The sequence below is a fragment of the Nomascus leucogenys genome, chromosome 21 (genome assembly GCF_006542625.1).
Source record: "Nomascus leucogenys isolate Asia chromosome 21, Asia_NLE_v1, whole genome shotgun sequence".
In the NCBI taxonomy this organism is placed as follows: domain Eukaryota; kingdom Metazoa; phylum Chordata; class Mammalia; order Primates; family Hylobatidae; genus Nomascus; species Nomascus leucogenys.
In genome coordinates this window covers 53,087,846-53,106,740 of record NC_044401.1, presented here as the reverse complement: position 1 = coordinate 53,106,740, position 18,895 = coordinate 53,087,846, and the positions used below count along the sequence as shown (strand labels likewise).

General features: G+C 47.0%; 1 protein-coding gene across 1 annotated transcript in view; it reads left to right on the top strand.

Annotated features, from left to right (window-relative positions):
* The window catches only part of SYN2 (synapsin II), a 185,362-nt gene that overhangs the window by 164,251 nt on the left and 2,216 nt on the right, over positions 1-18,895 (top strand). Inside the window, exons 11-12 of the mRNA XM_003264986.4 lie at positions 12,372-12,432; positions 16,431-16,674. Of these exons, the coding sequence (XP_003265034.2) occupies positions 12,372-12,432; positions 16,431-16,674 (305 nt within the window). The remainder of the gene's footprint in view (positions 1-12,371; positions 12,433-16,430; positions 16,675-18,895) is intronic.

Genomic DNA, 18,895 nt, shown 5'->3' with positions numbered 1-18,895 from the left:
TATGACCAGCACATAAAACAGTGTAACAATTGATAAGTCAGTTCCCTCTCTGGATCTCAGTTTTCCTCACTGGTATCTAGAGACCTTTTGTGCTCTGAAAATTTCTTTGAGTGGAATACTTCCGTCTTCACTGATCCTGATACTTGGGATCTTCTGGGCTAATAAATGTGGACCCGGACTCTTTCTGGGTATCTGAGTTGAGAATAGCCCTGTATGGTGGGATGTTATTATATATTAGCTCTTATGAGTGTTTTAGTACTAGAGAATCACAGTAGGGTAACTAGGAAAACAAAAGTTAATTGCCTGTTAGAAATACAAACCCACTATTTAATTACTATATTTAACTAGAGATGATAAAAAGATTTTTATGGTTAAAAAAATATCAGGCCTATGGTGAGATTTTATGATTTTGTAAATGTGATGGAATCAAGATATTTGAATCCTAGTTCTGCCTTTTAGTCCACACTAGATAATGAGAGAGAATCTGTGAACCAGATTACTGTTTATCCCTACTCTAGCAGAAGAGTGACAAGTAGTCCCTTCTTCACTTTAATACTGAGAAAAACAGAGAACATCTGGTAGTATCTTAAAGAATTTATGACAGGGTAAGAGAACCTGACATTACCCAGACAGAATGGGCTGTTCTGGGATTCTGTGAAGGGCCCTTAAGTACTTATAAAAGTGTAAACTTTCATGGCCTTCTATAAGGAAAGTCATTCTGAACTAAAAGGCCATGCTAAGAGTCAGGAGACCTGCATTTAGCCCTGTCCTTGCCACTGCTTCACCAGGTGACCTTGGATAGGTTTATTCCCATTTCTGTGCCTCAGCATCTTTGTGTGTAGAATTAAAGGTTGAACACACTAAGATCACTTTTAGCAAGACAATCCATGTTATACAAAAATGGTATCTAAAGTATAAAAGTTAAGCAAAGAGATAATTTATAGAACAAAATTTTCTACCCCACAAAAAGCATTAGCCCTTCTTTGGTATAAGCCCCTTATTTTATAAACATTAAATGTTGTAGCTTAAACATTTTGTAAGAGAAATCTGCAATGTGTCACAGTCAAGGCAGAAAACATAGCAAGGAATAAGCTCCCTAAATATAGCATCTCTTGCAGAAATTCCTTGTAGCAAAGTCAGTTTGACTGAAGGATAAGCTTTTCTTTGCTCAGCCTTACATTCATATCCAAAGGATATTGTGGAATGCATGCCATACTGGGAGTCAGGACACACGAGGGCTAATCCTCACTCTGCTATAACATTATGTGACCTTGGGCAAGTTACTTCCCATCTCTAGACCTCTGTTTCCTCACCTATAAAATGGAGTTGAATTAGATGATGTCTAGATCCCTTTCAATTCTAATACCACATAATACCTGGAGTTAGCCAAACTGCAAAGTCTGAAGGCACAATTCTCCATAAGACCCTCACTCCTAACATCACCTGAAAGTTCAGGAAGTTCCTAAAACCACTCTCAGGTTTGACAGTTCTCTGGAAGAACTCACAGAATTCACTGAAAGCTATTATACTCACTGTTACAGTATATTATGGGGAATGGATATAGGTCAAAACTAAGCCAAAGGAAGATGTGTAGAGCAGAATTTGGGAGGGTTTCAAACACAAAGCTTCGATTAGTTAGGACTCATTCCCCTCCTGGCTTTGATACGTAACAATATGCATAGAAGATTAACAACCAGGAAAGCTCCTCTGAGCTTCAGTGTTCACAGTTTTTATTGGGGCTTCATGATGTAGGCATGACTGATTGATCACCCGGTTGAACTCAGCCTCTGGCTCCTCCCTCCTTGGAGGTCAGAATAATACCATGTGGCCTGAGGGGCCCACTGTGAGTGACAAAGACACTCCTATCACTCCAGAAACTCCAAGAGTGTAGCGGTTACTTCCGAGGAGCCAAAGACAAAGGCCAGAATTCTCTTAGGGAAAAGCCAAATTCTTTACTATACACATGATTAAGTTAATATAGCAAATGTTTCTCAAATACTTTCAGCCCATGTGGGCAAGGACTATGCCTTATTGATCTGCATTTCCATTGACTAACATGGAAATGCAGAGTGTGTGCTTAAAATTAGTTAATAGACTTAGGACTTAAAGTTGCTACCCAAAAGGTTTATATTCTAAATTGAAATAATGATTGAATTCACAGAGGTCATCACCATTTCTCAAATGGTATCTTCTGGTAACCTCAATTAGCTTCCTCCTGAGCCTTGTGCCTTCACCTCAGGCCACCCAGAAGGCAGAAGACACCCAACAGTCGGCCACACTTGTCAAAATGCCACAACTTGAGCTTAGGGCCATGACTGTACTGGTCATATTCCCACCTCCCATTTCTTCTAGATAATAGCACATTTTCTTTGGTTACAGTTGAGCAGACATTTCAGCCATCATGAGTCCAGAACTATGGAGCTGTCAAACTAGATTACCTTCGTGTCCCTGCTATCACATCCACCGTCTTAACTGCACCTCCACCCACATGAATCTGCTCTAAGGCTCACCCTCCACTTGTGGCCTAGATTCCATCTCCTTTTTGTTTTCAAGTATCTGCTCTCTTCTCCACCATCAGTTTCTCTTTTTCCAAAAGATTATTGGAAAGTTGTTTTAGCCACCATCTCCCTTTTACCACATTTTCTCTCCTATCCTCTCTAGTCAGCATCCTGCTCCCACCATCCCACCGAAATTGCCCTTGTCAAAGTCACCTCCACGAGGCCAGATGCAGTGACTCACGTCTGTAATCCCAGCACTTTGGGAGGCCGAGGCAGGTGGATCACGAGGTCAGGAGTTTGAGACCAGCCTGGCCAATATGGTGAAACCCCATCTCTACTAAAAATACAAAAATTAGCTCGGCATGGTGGCGGGTGTCCGTAATCCCAGCTACTTGGGAGGCTGAGGCAGGAGAATCACTTGAACCCGGAAAGCGGAGGTTGCAGTGAGCCGAGATTGCACCACTGCACCTGGGTGACAGAGCGGGACTCGGTCTCAAAAAAAAAAAAAGTCATCTCCATGTCACTGAGTCCAGTGGTCACTTTTGTTCTTATCTTACAGACTTTTCAGTAGCATTTGATGCAGTTGACTACTCCCTCCTCTAAACACTATTTTCTAGGCCCCTGAGACCACCCCGCCCCCATCACTTGATTTTCATTCTACATCATTGGCTTCCCCTTCTTGGCCTCTTTTGCTGATTCTTCCACTTCTGCTGAGTGTCTGAACATCAGTACCCCAGAACTTGGTCAATGTACATTTGTTGCTGGTCTTGGCCAGCCTGTATCTATCTCCTGCCCTGACCACCCCTTCAAACTCCATTCTAACTCTTGCTTGACATCCTTACTTGCATATCTTAAAGGCACCCTAAATATAACACAGCCAAAGCAGAACTCTAGTTTTTTCCCTTAATCCTGTCCCCCCAACACTGTTTTTCCCTAGCAATTTATGTAGGCCCCTACCTGCCCCTTTCCCTTGTACTATCCTAACTATTGCTCACTGTACCCTAGCCACACTGGTAAGGGCCTTTGTATTAGGCTGTGCTCTCTCTCTGAAATGCTCTTCCCTCTTAGTTTTGCATTTTTTTTGAGACAGAGTCTTGCTCTGTCACCAGGCTGGAGTGCGGTGGTGCATCTCAGCTCACTGCAACCACTGCCTCCCAGGTTCAAGCAATTCCCCTGCCTCAGCCTCCCAAATAGCTGGGGATTACAGGCACGCGCCACCACGGCCGGCTAATTTTTTGTATTTTAGTAGAGACGGGATTTCACCATGTTGGCCAAGATGGTCTCGATCTCTTGACCTCATGATCCACCCACCTTGGCCTCCCAAAGTGCTGGGATTACAGGTGTGAGCCACCGCACCCAGCCATAACTGGCTTTTCTTTAACAGTATAACTGATACTTCCTCAACTATCCAATCCAAAGCTGCCACCTACTCACTGGCTACCACCTCTCCCTTCTTTAATTTTCTGCATAGCACTTACTACCAGTTGAGATTATTCTTGTCTATTTCATTGTCTGTTCTACTAAAATGTAAGGTTCTGAAGAGTACAGACTTGTTTATGGCTATATCTCTAGGGCCACAGTATCTAGCACCTACTAGCCATTAAATACATCAAGGGTGTACCAAGGGGAGGCAGGTGAGAGTGGTTTGCCCAGGTGCAATCAGTTGGCTATAGAAAATTTTTAAAATAACAAAACTAAGTTGGCCTGCTTTTTATTATCAACATATGATAGCAATTCTATACAAATGACATTGATAAAATACTCTTCCCACCAACCAAACCACTCCTGCCCCACTCCGTTTGATGTGCCATTGTAATACATATTTGTTGAGTGAGTTCACCATTTGGAATTGGCATCTTTAACAGCCCTATCAGCCTATTGGATTGATGTCAGGATCCTATGGATGATCTTGGCAGTGTGCAAGTGGAAAGGATGTGAACCGAGGAACATTACCTGCATCCCAGCCAGGACTTTGCATGGCCAGCTCAGCCCTTAGGTGTTGTCACTAACTTGCTCACAGGCATTGTCACCATTCCTCTCACAGGCACCTCTTGCTGGCCTCTTTCTTCTGTGGCTGTGGAAGCTCAGGCTGAAAGAGCTTCTGGTCTGAGTCATAAGCCCTAGGAGCTCCTCCTGCCCAGTATTCTAGACGAAGACCAGGACAGATTTGTGGCTAGCCGCTTGTCTACCCTTCTCTGTTTCTCCTTCTCTATCCTTGTTCTTAGCTCCACCATTAATGCTTTCATTTATTTGATTCTAGAGGAACACCTAAAGTGGGGACAGGGAGCTGGGGCTTGGGGGTGAGGATGGTGATTAGAGGGCACACCTTACCTCTAGCCTGGGATGGATTAATTATAGAAAGCAAAGAGCAAAGACGTGGTGGTGGGCCCAAGCCAGCTGCTGTACACATTTCAAAGGAATAGAGGAAGGGGCATAAGAAGCACTGGCCATGTCACCAAGAGCAGGGCGGTGAGTGGCAAAGCCTGATCTGGTTGATGACAGCTTGGCCTCAGCCTGGCCAGACTGCCAGCTTGCGGGCTGCTGTGAGGGTCAGCAGCAGCAACTGACCCTCTGTACGTGGACTCTGAAATGCTTTAGGGAGACTGTTCTTGAGGTGGCAGTGACACCTGGTGGCCACTGATGGCCAAAGCCTCTAGGCTGTATACCTGCAGAGTCTCTTCCCCATACCACTGCCTTCCCACCATCCCTCCTACACATTCACTGACTTTTGGGGTCTCTTGTCTAGGATCTGAGCTGGGCCTTGCATCCTAGGGCTCTGGTGAGATGTGGGCTGCTCTTCAGACTCCAGGAAACAGGGAGAGAACTGCAGGGGGACAAAGCTTTCAGGCCATGCCAGTAGAGATGGCATCTGGTCCTCTCCTTCATGTGGCTAATGTTTTTTTCATTTCTCATTATACTGGTTCCACTCTTTTTATTTTCCTGTAAAATTCTCCAGAGCCAGAAGGCTGAATTGCTCACGCAGGAATTTCAGACACTGACGGGCTAAGGTGGGAACTGGTCTGTCTTCAGTACCCCTCATTTATGCCACAGAGCTGGCTTCCCATTTGGCTCGTGGGTTAGACCCATGGGGAATGATTCTAAGATTTATTCTTTGGAAGCATTCATATACATTTGGTGTCCAGAATGAAGATGAACCTCTTCTCCTACCCTGAGCTGATCAGAGCACATCTGAAATGTTTCCAGTCTGAGGGTCACAGTATAACAAGGACAAACTCTAACTCCGATCAGAATGTGCTCAAAGGAGAGAAACCAGGAGGTTGAGGCATTTGGCAAATCTATGCTATGAGTAAAAGTTAAAGGAATTGCAATTGAATAGCAGACATCTCAATGAGTGCATTAATTAATATCTTTAGCTCTCTGATGCTGTCATGGGGTAGAACTGATTCCAAAAGGCAAATCTGTTAGAAGACAGGTTTTGACCCAGTGTAGAGAGTAAACTCTAACACTCAGAAATGGCATGTGGCTGCCACATTGTTGCTGATGTTCAAGCAGGAGCAGGATGAGCAGCTTGTAAGGCACATAGTGAAAGGGGAGGGCTGGGGACTGGGGCTGTTGGAGCAGGTAACTTATAAAATCTCCTTCCAAGCCTGACATGCTGAGATCCAGACTGTGTGCAGCCACAGGACCTGGGAAAGGCTGTCACGAGAATTCAGAATTGAAGGACTGAGGCTGAATAACCTCTGGTGTCTGGTGGGACGTTCTACCAGTCCTTTTTTGTACTGGTTCTCTAGTATGAAGAGAAACAGAAAACATTTCCAGCCAGGTTTTTCCAGCCACAAAGGCTCTGAAACAAGCTTGTCTAACCTGCAGCCCAGGATGGCTTTGAATGCGTCCCAACGTAAATTCATAAACTTCCTTAAAACATTATGAGATATTTTGCAATTTTTTTAGCTTATCAGCCATTGTTAGTGTTAGTGTATGTGTGGCCCAAGACAGTTCTTCTCCCATTGTGGCCCATGAAAGCCAAAAGATTAGCCGCCCCTGTTCTAAAATATGAGGTCTCCTGAGTGCAAGAAGACAAAGCCTAAGAAGGGATTTCTTCACTCTGAGAAGTGGAGTCTAAAGGGCTGTCCAGTTAGGGAGGGGTCTCTGATCCCTGACATGGGACTAACAGGGCTTCACTTGAGCTTAGAAGAGGTAAATTTAGGACAAATGAAAGGCCTTCCTGCTTCCCACAGCAGGAATGGCTTTAGCAAATTTCTTCCCCAGTGAGTATAAGCTGAGAATGTGAGGAGATTTGGGGCAGGTTCAGATAAAGCCACTAGTGACTAGATCCCTTAACAGACTATTAAGAGAAACTGACTATTCTGGGACTGTCTTAACTTTTCAGGGACATCTTTAATCATTTGAAACTGACATTCTGACCTTGAGTGACCTGCCCCTCAGTGCCCCCAGAAGACTCAGGGACTGCCCCCATGGGATATTTCTTGGGTCCTGGGTTATGGGAGGGCCCCACTCCAGGAGATGAGCCCTGCAAGCAGAGAAGCAACTCCCCCCAGGAGGGAAGGAGAAGCGGCTCATCCCTGGGCAACTTTTAAAACCTTTCAGAGGAAGGAAGGTGGGCGCTGGTGACTGCAGGGGCAAGCCCAGAAAGATCCCAAGGTGCCTCAAAACATGTGGTCCCCTTTGCACCAACTAAACCTACAACCTCCCGACCACATTCTTTCCCGCTGCCTCATTCTCCCTGGGGTCCTAGACCAGGGAGCGGGGCCTGGGGGAGCTGATCAGAATAGTTCTGTGGCGTGTCCGGCAAGGAGCTTGGCCTGGCCTCTTTCCTGGGGCCAGACCCTGGGACCCTTTCCCAATTTCCTGTCTCAGATATGCTGAGCAAGCACAGGCCTTCCTCCTTGGTTGGGGCAGCTGGTCTCAGGCCAACAGCTCACAAGTGTTGAGTCACTCAATGTCTTTCCTTCCTCAGCTTTCCATCCTGCTGGGACTTCAGGAGCTCCTTTCTCCAGCTTGTCTGCCAAAAGCCGCAGGATGGCATTTTAAAGTTGCCTTTGACAAAAACCCACAAACCCTCATCCATGGGCTTGGTTTCTGTCACAAGCCAGTGATTTCCTTTCTGATCATCTCAAGAGCTAATATTTACCATTTCTGCAGGGACCTTGCTGGAACTAAGCAATATACAGAAGGCATGGTATAACCCAGACCAGAATTCCCTACACATGAAACTGCTATGCATCAGGTGACAGGAAACCACACAACAGTATCTTCTCCACTGATGCATGAAATTCTAACATTAGACCTCCTTTCCTTTGGATTGATATTTATTATTTCAATAATAGTAGGATGCTCACTTACATTGTCTAACACTTTACAGTTTTCAAAGCACACTCTTTAGTTTAAGCCTAACAATCCTTATTTAAGATGTCTTGGGCTGGCAGATGTATCTTTGTTTCACATATCAGCAAAGAGAAGGCAACTGACTTGCCCAAGGTCACACAGCTGCTAAGCAGGAGAGCTGGATCTTCTGGGCCCCAGTTCAGGGAGTTCTCCACAATACCATGCACCATGCCCTTTTGGTGCTCCCACATCAGCAGAGGGGAAGGTAAGAATGGAATGAGCTGGGCATTTGTGAGTCTATATCTCTATGTAAGGAAAATCCTTGCATTCCTTCCTTAACAAGTGGTGGACCTACCAACCTGAAGGAGTCTTGAGCTTCACCAGCTCTCTCCTTCCTCCCTGGCTTCTCTGATCACTAAGCCCAGTGGATTCAGCATAGCAGGATACCAGCCCAATTAGCTTTGATGGAAGCAGCACACTCTCCTTGCCAGGCTCCTGAAAGCCTATACCTGCAAGACATCTCTGCACAGGCCCAATAACCCTAGGGTCTTGCTGAGTTCAAGACTCTGTAGCTGGTCCAGGCTAGTCTCGAAAACTCTGTAGCTAAGAAGGGCTTGTCTCTGTTCTCACACGCTGGAAGAACTGAAAAAAAAAAAAAAAAAAAATGCATAAATGAATTCATGGAAGCCTAGAGCCAGAAGGGCCTGTAGAAGTCATGTGCCTGCAGCTACATGAGCCCCCCTGACCAGTTTGTCCAAGCACTGCTGAAATACCTCTCATGCCAGGAAGCTCACTACTACCCAAGCCAGCCCTTCACACTATTCAGATTTACATTTGACTAATTTCAGTCTTCTACTAAGCCCTAGGTGCTTCCATGGTTACCTTATTTATACCATTTGGGAAACTGTGACTCAGGATAAGTAACTTGCCCAAAGTCACATGCGTAAAGATGTCATTTTGAGACTTCTCACCATCCTATTTGCTCCATGTACCCATGTTTTTCTGCTAGCATCCCCCTTAAGAGGTGGCCAGAACTGGTTGCAGTGCTCTCTCATGAGGCTTGATCAGCCAAAAGAACAGTGGTCCTATCACTTCCCCTTGTCAAGACACAGACATACCTCCAGCTGCATCCGATTTGTGGCAGCATCATTACAGACTGACACCCTCTGAGCCTGTTGTCACTCTGTAAACCCAAGGTTGTTTGGGGTTTATGATTTATTTATTTATTTTTTTGAGACGGGGCTCACTCTGTTGCCTAGGCAGTGGCATGATCCTGGCTCACTGCAGCATCCACCTCCCAGGCCCAAGCTATCCTCTTGCCACAGCCCTCTGGGTAGCTGGGACTACAAGCACATACCACCATGCCCACCTAATTTTTGTATTTTTTGTAGAGACAGCGTTTCATCATGTTATCCAGGCTGGTCTCGAACTCCTGGGCTCAAGTGATCTGCGCACCTCGGCCTCCCACAGTGTTAGGATTACAGTTGTGAGCCTCACCCAGCTGGGTTTTGTTTTTTTTTTAATGCTACTATAAGGTCATTTATTCCCCTTCCATTTTGTGTACAGCTAGGCACAAGCACTGAACTTCACATTCTTACCTGTTTGAATCAATCCAACTTCCTGAGGAAAACTCTGCCTCTCAGTCTGGCCATGAGTTCCTGCTGTGGGCTGGCTCCACGCCAGACTTTGGCAGTGACGCCAGAGTGGCCAGACTTCTGTGGAATTCAGCATCCCAGGATGCTCTGGGTGACTGGAAACAGATCCCATGGTAGCCAAGCCCCACAGGGAATAGGCCCGGAGCCCCTAGCAGACAGCAGGCTTGTAGGTGGAGCCAGGGTGTCTCAGCCTGGCAAGGGACAGTCTTTGGGAATTCTCCTCCCCGCCTCCCATAGCCCCTGAGAAGTCTTCCATACACAATCTCAGTGGAGCCGGGGCCAAGAGAAGCTTCCTAGGCGCCATCAAGGGTGGCCAAAGCATATTCCCAGGCTCCAGCCCAAAGGACTGCCTCCGGGAGCTCTTCCTCTGAAGCCTGGAGAAGGGCACTTCTGGGCTTAGTTCATCTGTGGGTGTCTTACATGTATATTTCTATGGCTGAGGAAAGACAAGGCCAGCCTGCATGGTATGATCACCCCTGTGAGCTCATCCTGTGTCTGGAGTTCTACCATTAAAGCTTAATCTATGGGATTTAAAATGTTTTCTTGGAATCATAGTTTCACAGGATTGGAAGGAACCTTAGCATTCATCCAGTCAATCTCATATTTAAAGAAGGAATAATATCTATGATGTCTTTGTCAGGTCATTCACTACCCACTATGTGAACATATACATCTACCTCCCAAAACAGCCTATCTCACTGTTTTTAGAAAAGAAAGTTCTGCTTGTAAGTGAAAGTCTGCCCAGAGCTTTTGTGCCCACTGGCCCTGGTTCTGCTCTTATGCTACATAGTCTTCTGTAACCCTCTCTGGGAATACCAATTCTCTGGGAGGAGAACATCGTAAGCTGCTCTTGGCCAACATTTGAGATGATGCATTGGGACCCTTCAGTGGTACTGGGCATGAGGCCCTAGGGGAGAGACCAGCGAGAGCCAGTCCAGTAGCTTCACCAACTGTGACTTTTTCTGTCCTTAACCTAAGTATGTCTCTGACCATGAGAGGCTGTGGTGTTGAAGGCATGGGCCAGACTAGAGAATGAACAGTAGAGGATCAGGCCTGGAATGAGCAGCTGTTTATGACATAAAGGAGGGAGAAGGCTAGAAAGGGCAAGCCCAGCCATGCTGAAGCAACCAGGAGTGCTGATGATACCTCATACAGTATTGTGAGGCACAGGGAGATGGTGCACAGTAGTGCACCCATGTTACTTGGAACACAGTAAGCACTCCATAAATGTCAGCTCTAGATGATTTAGAGAAGTTAAGAGACACAACTAGAAAAAAGGTTTAGGGGGATAATAGCCCCAGAGAAGATAGATTGGAAAGAAAGAGATAAAAGAATTAGGAGACTGTTCTAGCAAGAAATGATAAAGGCATGACCAAAGTTAGTCCAGGGAAGATGGTGACTCAGACACCAGGAGGGAAAAGTGGAGGAGTCCTGAAGGCTGATGGGATGGAGTGGTTTCCAGCTGGCTTCCCGGGTATGGGTATTGCAGTGTCAGGCTCAGACTGTGCCTTATGGATCCCAAGAAGGTCCCCAGAGGAAGGGAAAGGAAGTAGTGTTCTCACTGTGACTTGAGGGGGTTGGGGTTATGGTAGAATGGGCACTCTGATGTGGTGGCACTGAGGACATTTCAAAGGCCCCCCTCCCAGCTACTATCCCAAATCCTCTCAGTAGAACAGTTCTGAGTAATGAAGTTAAAAGACTGTGATACTGAGAAGGTAACACTTCCCTAGCAGTGGAGCTGAAAACAGGCCATAACAGGCAGGGAGATAAATGGCCAGAATGGGATTCCCAAGGGAAATGGGGAGCAGGAGGAGAAGCAGCTTTATGTGGGAGTAGGGCTGAGGGGCACATCAAAAGGGGAGAGGAGCACTGATGGTGAAGCGGATGCTCACTGAGGACATGCTTGTTTTTAGCCACCGCCTTGCCTTGGAAGCCCCTCATTGACATCACCATTGGCACACTTGGCAGGCTTTAGGCTTCACAGAGCATTTCCCTTGTGCTGAACTCAGACTCCAAACGTTCACTGCCTCTACTACAAACGTTAGACAAACTAAGTCGCACAGGTCTTTGAGCCCATCAGGGCATAATCAGAATCATGGCTGGGAGAGGGAGCATGGGATCGGAGCCATGCTGTTGGGTTAAGTGTAATCATGCTGTTTGGAAGGGAAAAGCAGCCTGGCCTTGAGCGCTGTTACAAACATTAATGTCTTATTCCTTCCCTCTAAGGTAAGGAGGGTTCTGAGAAACAAATGACAACCCCTTTCTTCAAGTCCCTCCCTTTGGGAGTTCCCAGCCAAGTCCAAAGAGTGGATCTGATCTCCTGAATCAGGCCCAAAACCGATCCCACTCCGGAGTTAACTCCAGATGAGAAGTGAGCCAAGCCTAGGCTAGTCACTAGGTCCAGCTGGGCGCGGGCATTCGCACACATACACTCCTCCCCTGCCCTCCTGCTCACCTGCCCCTAGAGCCACCTATAGTCCAACCCTGTCTCTGGGGTTTGGCATTGGCTCTCCCTTTCCTTTAGACAGCCAGGCCTGTACGTAGGAGTAGGAGCTGGACTTGGACAGGCACCAGAAAACCAGAAAAGAAACCAGGTGGTGCTAGAGGACGCAAAGCTTCTAGAAAGAATGAGTCTAAATGGAGGAAAATGAAAAAGGGGTTGAAGAGGTCTCAGGCATTGTTACCAGAGTGGCTCCGAGCCCCAGACTGCCCACACTGCCCCAGCAACACCCGAGGCTGAGGATCCCCTTTAAGGTGTTTCTGGAGCAGCAGAAGCTTATGGCCAGATCCCACTGGATCCCACCAGGTCCCACCGGATTCCACTGCGGCCTTGCCATGGAGCCACGTGGTTTCTCTTTGGAATTCAGTGGCTTGGAGTTTTGTTTTTATCTCTTGCATTTTTGTCTTCCAGAGCGGAACACATAAGGATCTGGACTCGAGCAAGACCCCACCTCAGCGGCCACCCCCTCAAGGTTGTTTACAGTATATTCTCGACTGTAATGGCATTGCAGTAGGGCCAAAACAAGTCCAAGCTTCTTAAAATGATTGGTAGTTAATTTTTCAAAGCAGAAATTTTAAGCCAAAAACAAATGAAAGGAAAGCGGGGAGGGGGAAACAGACCCTCCCACTGGTGCCGTTGCTGCGTTCTTTCAATGCTGACTGGACTGTGTTTTTCCTATGCAGTGTCAGCTCCTCTGTCTGGTTGTTTACCTGTTCCTGTTCGTGCTTGTAATGCTCACTTATGTTTTCTCTGTATAACTTGTGATTCCAGGGCTGTTTGTCAACAGTGTACAAAAGAATTGTGCCTCTCCCAAGTCCAGTGTGACTCTATCTTCTGGGTGGTTTGATAGTGTTTTTAAAAGTAATATATAATGTGGGGTGAAATGGGAGTAGGGGGGTGGACAGGGGAGAAACGGAAACCACAAAAAGAAAACCCAACTCCTCTCCTTCTCCCCCCAAGCTCAGATTAAATCCCCCACCCCCAACTTTCCCTCCACCAGTGTGCTTGGGATCTTCAATGAACTGTGCTGTTCGCTTTCTTTCTGCATGACTATTGTAACTAGTTAGAACATTAAGAGATTTTCAAGATCAAACTTCCATAGCTTCATCCACTGAATTTGAAGGCATCCACCTATTTCTCCATTTGCTAAAATTTGGTGCAGTTTGAGTTTATGTGAATAGGCTGGCTGTGCCTGTAGAGCTCTTGTGTTTTTAGTGATGACATGAAATACAAAGAACAAGCTATTTCCAGGAATGTGTTCTGTATTTTACATCCCAGTGTACCCTTTATTTTATTATTAACTAATTAGCTATGAGATTTTTTAAAAATAGGGCCGCTGATGTGCAATATCAAAGTGAACCTGTGAGTATTTTGTATGCGTTGATCTCAGTTGTTTCTTCATTGTTGCTGTTTCTGGATCAGCCATGTGTGCGCTTGTGTGGACCTGAGGCTGCTTTCTGTTCCCAAAGCTTGACCTGTGTACAGAGATAATTCCTTGGCAATGTTGGACATAGAATGCAGGGAGCTACTGAAGGTCTTTCAGGGATTTGTCCATTCTGCTCTTGGCCTCTCCTGAGGCATCATAATGGGAGACCAAATCAAAAATGTCCCATGTCACTTGAGTGGGTACTCTGCCTACAGAACCCTGAGGTTGACTCCTGCTTCAGTTCTCAGCTGTTTACCACAGCCCTCCAGGGTCCAGAGATTGAGGAGCTTTCTCTTTCCTGGGAGGAATTGTCTCAGATTTAGCTTGTGTGTGTTTTGGACAGAGGCTCCACAGTGGTGGCTCTTGAGGAACCCTCACCAGTTTGTTCTCTTCCCTCTGACAAGCAGCACCTGAGCAGATGCTGAGGCAGTTCATTAAACCAGGCCTTAGCTTCAGTGCTACATCTTGCCATCTCCCGGTCAGGCTGGGAACGGGCACCAAGCAGCCGCCTCTAACACCATGGTCCGTGGAAGTTCATGCCAGCAGCTTGCCTTTGAGAAGAAATGCTGCTGGCTCTACTTTTACATTCCCTTCCACCTCTATACTGTCATGTCACCGTTCTGGACTCCCAGATCTGAGAAGGAACTAGTGTTGGTGGTATGTAACAAGAGTTACATGTCCAGGGGCTTGTGCCTTGGTTTCTCCTTTGATTGCTGGTAAATTCTGAGGCCACAGAGAAATGCATTGAGTGTGAATGTTGTCATCTGTAATCCCTCCCTCAGCTGATGATGGTAGTTGATCTTTTGTAAATATATACATATGTGCATATTTGCACTTCCAGATGGGTTGCGTAAGAATCAGGTCCTTAAATACCTCCCAATCTGATGAAATGATAGAAGAGAATAAAGTAACATTTCCCAGAATGGAGGAATACATTATTTTATCTTATATTTTTGTCCAAGCGATGAGCTGATGGTGGTATTGCTTCTCTGCATGTTATCAGTGTGTACATCCGGTGCTTTTCATGTGTCATTTGTGAGCTACAAATGCAAAGTTGCCATTTGAATTCAGTCAGGCTACAGGGTGGTGTCAGCCAAGGTCTTTCAGGTGGGGGAGAAATTGGTTAGGGCTCCCACTGCTACATGCAAGCAGATAGCATAACCTGACTGTTATGTGCCCCCAGGCAGCATGCTTAGGGACAACTCTGTGGCCTGGGGGACATCTGTGTCACAGTATAGGATTGCCATTCAGGTGTTTTGTACCTATTTCTTTCCTGACGTTGTCCCCTTTTTTTGTACTGATCCAACTGGGAGAACCTCAGCCAATGCTGGAAGTGTGATTGAAGTACCTCTCTTTTGTGACTCTTGTACAGCTTAATGTGCAATAAAGGAAAAGTTATATCTGTCTTCAGTGTTAAGTTGTAAAGTTTCTGGCTATCCAAGTATCTGCACAAATGGGAAAGCACTCAGGTTTCTGGTGCAAGAGACTGAGCTATTAACCTGTATTACCTTACCGGAAAATGCTAATACAAATGATGCCAAACTTTGGAAATGGCAAAAGCTGGTTAATGTGAAATAATCTGCTAATCTATCATCTTCACTAGTTATTTGATTTGAATTTGGAGCTTCTTAAACCTGCAGAATTCCATTGATTTATGTATGTGTTTATTTCTCTGTAACTAACTCTGGTATTATTTGGTTAGATGATAAATGGTATTCTGTGCCCTATAGTGGGGAACTGAGCGGATAGTCGTGGGTGCACAGGTGGCATAGACGTACAGTTCTGCCTCTCCAGAGGGCGCAGATGTTCTGGTGTTTCTTAAAAACTAAGTGATGATACAACTAGCTGGTGCTGAGTTTCTGTAAGTCCACTCCCTCCAGCAAGCCCATGGATGTGGACTGTGGGATTGAGGCTGAGAGACTGGACCTCCCAGGGCAGTCGTGCATCATTTCCATTAGTCAGTAGGTACTAATGGGGATGGCTTTTGATTTCTAAGTGTTGGGACCCTCCTCAGCAAACTCTAGGCAATCTGGTACCACCTTAATGCCTGTCAACTCCCAGAGGAAGGAGGACCTTTTTCCTCTCCAGGCCACCAGATAGTTTTGTGTTTCATGCTGGGAGGAGGGTGTACTGTTCCTTTTTAGGGGGGCTTTTATTTGCCAAACGGCACCCACAACATCCCCAGGGGAGAGTAGGGTTTGGATGTCTGGAGAATTCTACCACATATGCCTGAGAGGTTCATCCTGCTAGAACCCCTTGAGGATATTACTGAGAGGCAAAACAGTGCCTGGGAAGAGTGGATTTCTCCTGGTTGTGGGCATGAGTTAATGCTAAAATGAAGCCCTGGTGGGGCATGGTGGGCCTGGCAATCAGACCCACGCAGGCTTGGAGCAGGACCAAGGGCAGCTCCATAAAACAACATATGTCAGTGACCATCGAGGTGATCATAAGGTACGGAATACTTTTTGAAGAACTTGCTCGACCCTATTATCTTTGAAACACTACCCCTTAAAAGACAACTAAGACCAGGGCTTACACTTTTTAAAGTTTTATGTTTGGGAAAACTAAGGCCCAGGGAAGTTTGGCGACTTGCTCAGGGAGTCACTGGTAGACTAATTCTGAGATCCAGTGCTCTCTCCACCGCCCTGTCCTGCATCTGCCATGTGGAACTTGAGACTTCCCAGTAAACCCTGGAGCAGGGTGGTCTGTGCCTGAGACACCTCTAGGGAGGAGGGGTGAGGACCCTGCATTCTAGGGCCCTCTGTGAGAGAGTGCACCTCTGACGGGGCCACTCGTCCCTGGTTCCTCCTTGTCCTGCTGACTGCTGCTGTGGCTGAGTCGCTGCGTTTCTGAGGAGCACTTAGTGGCTATGTACAAAGATAGCTAACCAAGGACCCCCTTTAGGGCCCTTCAGAGACTCCAGCTTCTTGGAATAGAGCTTATCCTTTTGGTAATTAACTAACCACACCCTTTGAGGCATAGATTCTAATAAGGAAACATTTTTATATGGTTAAATTATGAAGTTTTTCTTGTACTGAACCTAGGGGGCCCTGGGCAACCCCAAGGAATGCAGCCCCCAGGCAAGGTGCTGCCTCCACGCCGGCTCCCCCCTGGACCGTCACTGCCACCTTCCTCCTCTTCCTCCTCCTCTTCCTCCTCCTCGGCTCCTCAGCGGCCGGGCGGCCCCACCACCCACGGAGATGCACCCTCCAGCAGCAGCTCCCTGGCAGAGGCCCAGCCACCCCTGGCTGCTCCACCACAGAAGCCCCAGCCTCACCCACAGCTCAAGTAAGAGACAACTCAGCAGCTCCTCCCTCCCCTCCTCCCACCCTCCTTGTGGGCCTTGGGCTCCAGAGCTGCTAGAAATCACCTTCAATCAGGTCTCCTCCTACAGATATTTTGTGATGGGATTTGTTTTTGTTTTTTTTTTGTTTGTTTTTGTGTGTGTGTGTGTGTGTGTGTGTGTGTGTGTGTGTGTGTGTGTGTTTGGTTAGAGGAATGGTTAGGGTTCACTGGAGAAGGGAGGAAAGAGGGAAGTGAAAGTCTAAAGTTTAGCTAGAAATTCAACCTCCTTCCCTTTCTTCCTGGGAAGTGGCACTATGGCAGAGTCACTGTCCCTTCTTTAGTCTTGTACTAGCTTAAGGTTTTGGTTTGTTTATTTTAAACCCTGTCTCCCACTCTTTTTTCCATTCCTTTTTGTGTGTTTCTTTCTTTGTAAAAAAAAAATTTTTTAATCTTTCTGCCTCTGACTCACAGTTCAGAGTATGCAATCAGTAAGGCTGCCCAGAATGAAAAGAGGGAAGTAGTTAAATCCATTTCAACATTTTACCTTCAGCTCTGTCCAAAGGAGGTCAGTTTCTGGTGTGGGCAGCAGAGGAGTTCCCAGGCAGAGACGCTGAGGACCTCCATCCTCTTGGGTTCCCCCACACCCAGCAATCACCCTAGAAGCCCCTCCACACTGCCCCGCTGCACAGACCCCTGCAAGCAGCAGAGCTGTCTTTGGGAGGGACAGCACCTGGATGTGGACGATGATCAGTTCTGCCCTCTCTCCCACAAAGGCCTCTGATTGCTTGTGCAGTGTCCCCAGCAGACTTCGGTCACCACCTTCAGCACAGACAGCTGTAGCCTTAGGGGGATGGTAAGGGGATGGTAGTGATACACCCCTGCTTCTCAGAGTGAGGCGACGGGCAACAAATGACTCTTCAGGGAGGGAGAAAAGGGGGCTGGAGAATTCTGGAGTTGAAATGAGCCACTAGGAGATCATGTAGTCATTGCAGATGAGAAAACTTTGCTCAAAGAAAAATTTTTTTTTTTTCTCAAAGCCAAGCTACTCCTCTAATTAGTGGCAGAGCCAAGGTTGCGGGGCTCAGGTGTCCAGATGGTCACTTTCTCTGGGTCTTCCAGTCCCGCGTGATGGAAGGGGCATCACCCACTCTTGCTCCCCAGCTTTGGCCAGTGGCACCTCTTGCCTCTTGCCTGCCACATAATGTCCCTTCAGCCCAGCTGTTTCCTGCCTGCTGAATTTTTTTTAATCCCTCCTGCCTTCTCACTAGCCAACTCTAGCCCCCGTGTAAGGGCAGATCCTTGGATTGTCACTGCCTCTGGGCTGAAGCTGTTGAATAGAGCCAGCCTCTGATGACAAGCTGGAGGCTCATCTCCAGTACTCTGCCTGTGCGGGCTGAGGAGTGCCCCCACTCCCAGAGGCCAACGTGTTGGGTCTCGTTCCCAGCCATAATGAAAGGCAGGGTGTCTGTTCACAGTCACTGCAGGCAGAGAGAGACTGCTCACAGTTCTGTAGAAGGGAGTTTCTCCTGAGCTGCACCCAGCATTTAAGGGAGGGCTGAGAGTCCCAAGACACCAGGAGAAGAGTTCTGGAGCCAGAAAGCAGCAGGAACAAGTGGGAGTCAAGAAGGAGAAAAGCTGGGCCAGTGAAGAAGCCAGACCTCATGTGCTCTCCTGGAGTGCAGGCTGGGCCTCCACATGGCCTTGTGCTTCATGGTTTTTCTCTGTGAACCACTAGTCTCTCAAGGGGAAAATACGCCCCTAAAATGTGTGTAGTTTGGATTTTCTCATTAGAAAGCTCCCTAAGAAACTTGTAAAGGCCTGATATATATCTCTTTTGCCACTGGACACCCTGAACCCCATAGACCTCATATTAGCGCTCCTCTGAGGAGGGTTACAAGGGTGGTTACTACATCCATTTTAAGAACAGGGAAATTGCCGGGTGCGGTGGCTCACGCCTGTAATCCCAGCACTTTGGGAGGCAGAGGCGGACGGATCACGAGGTCAGGAGTTCAAGACCAGCCTGGCCAAGTGAAACCCTGTCTCTACTAAAAATACAAAAATTAGCTGGGCATGCTGGTGACCGTCTGTAGTCCCAGCTACTTGGGAGGCTGAGGCGGTAGAATCGCTTGAACCGGGGAGGCGGAGGTTGCAGTGAGCCGAGATTGCACCATTGCACTCCAGCCTTTGAGACAGAGATTCTGTCTCAAAAAAAAAAAAAAAAAAA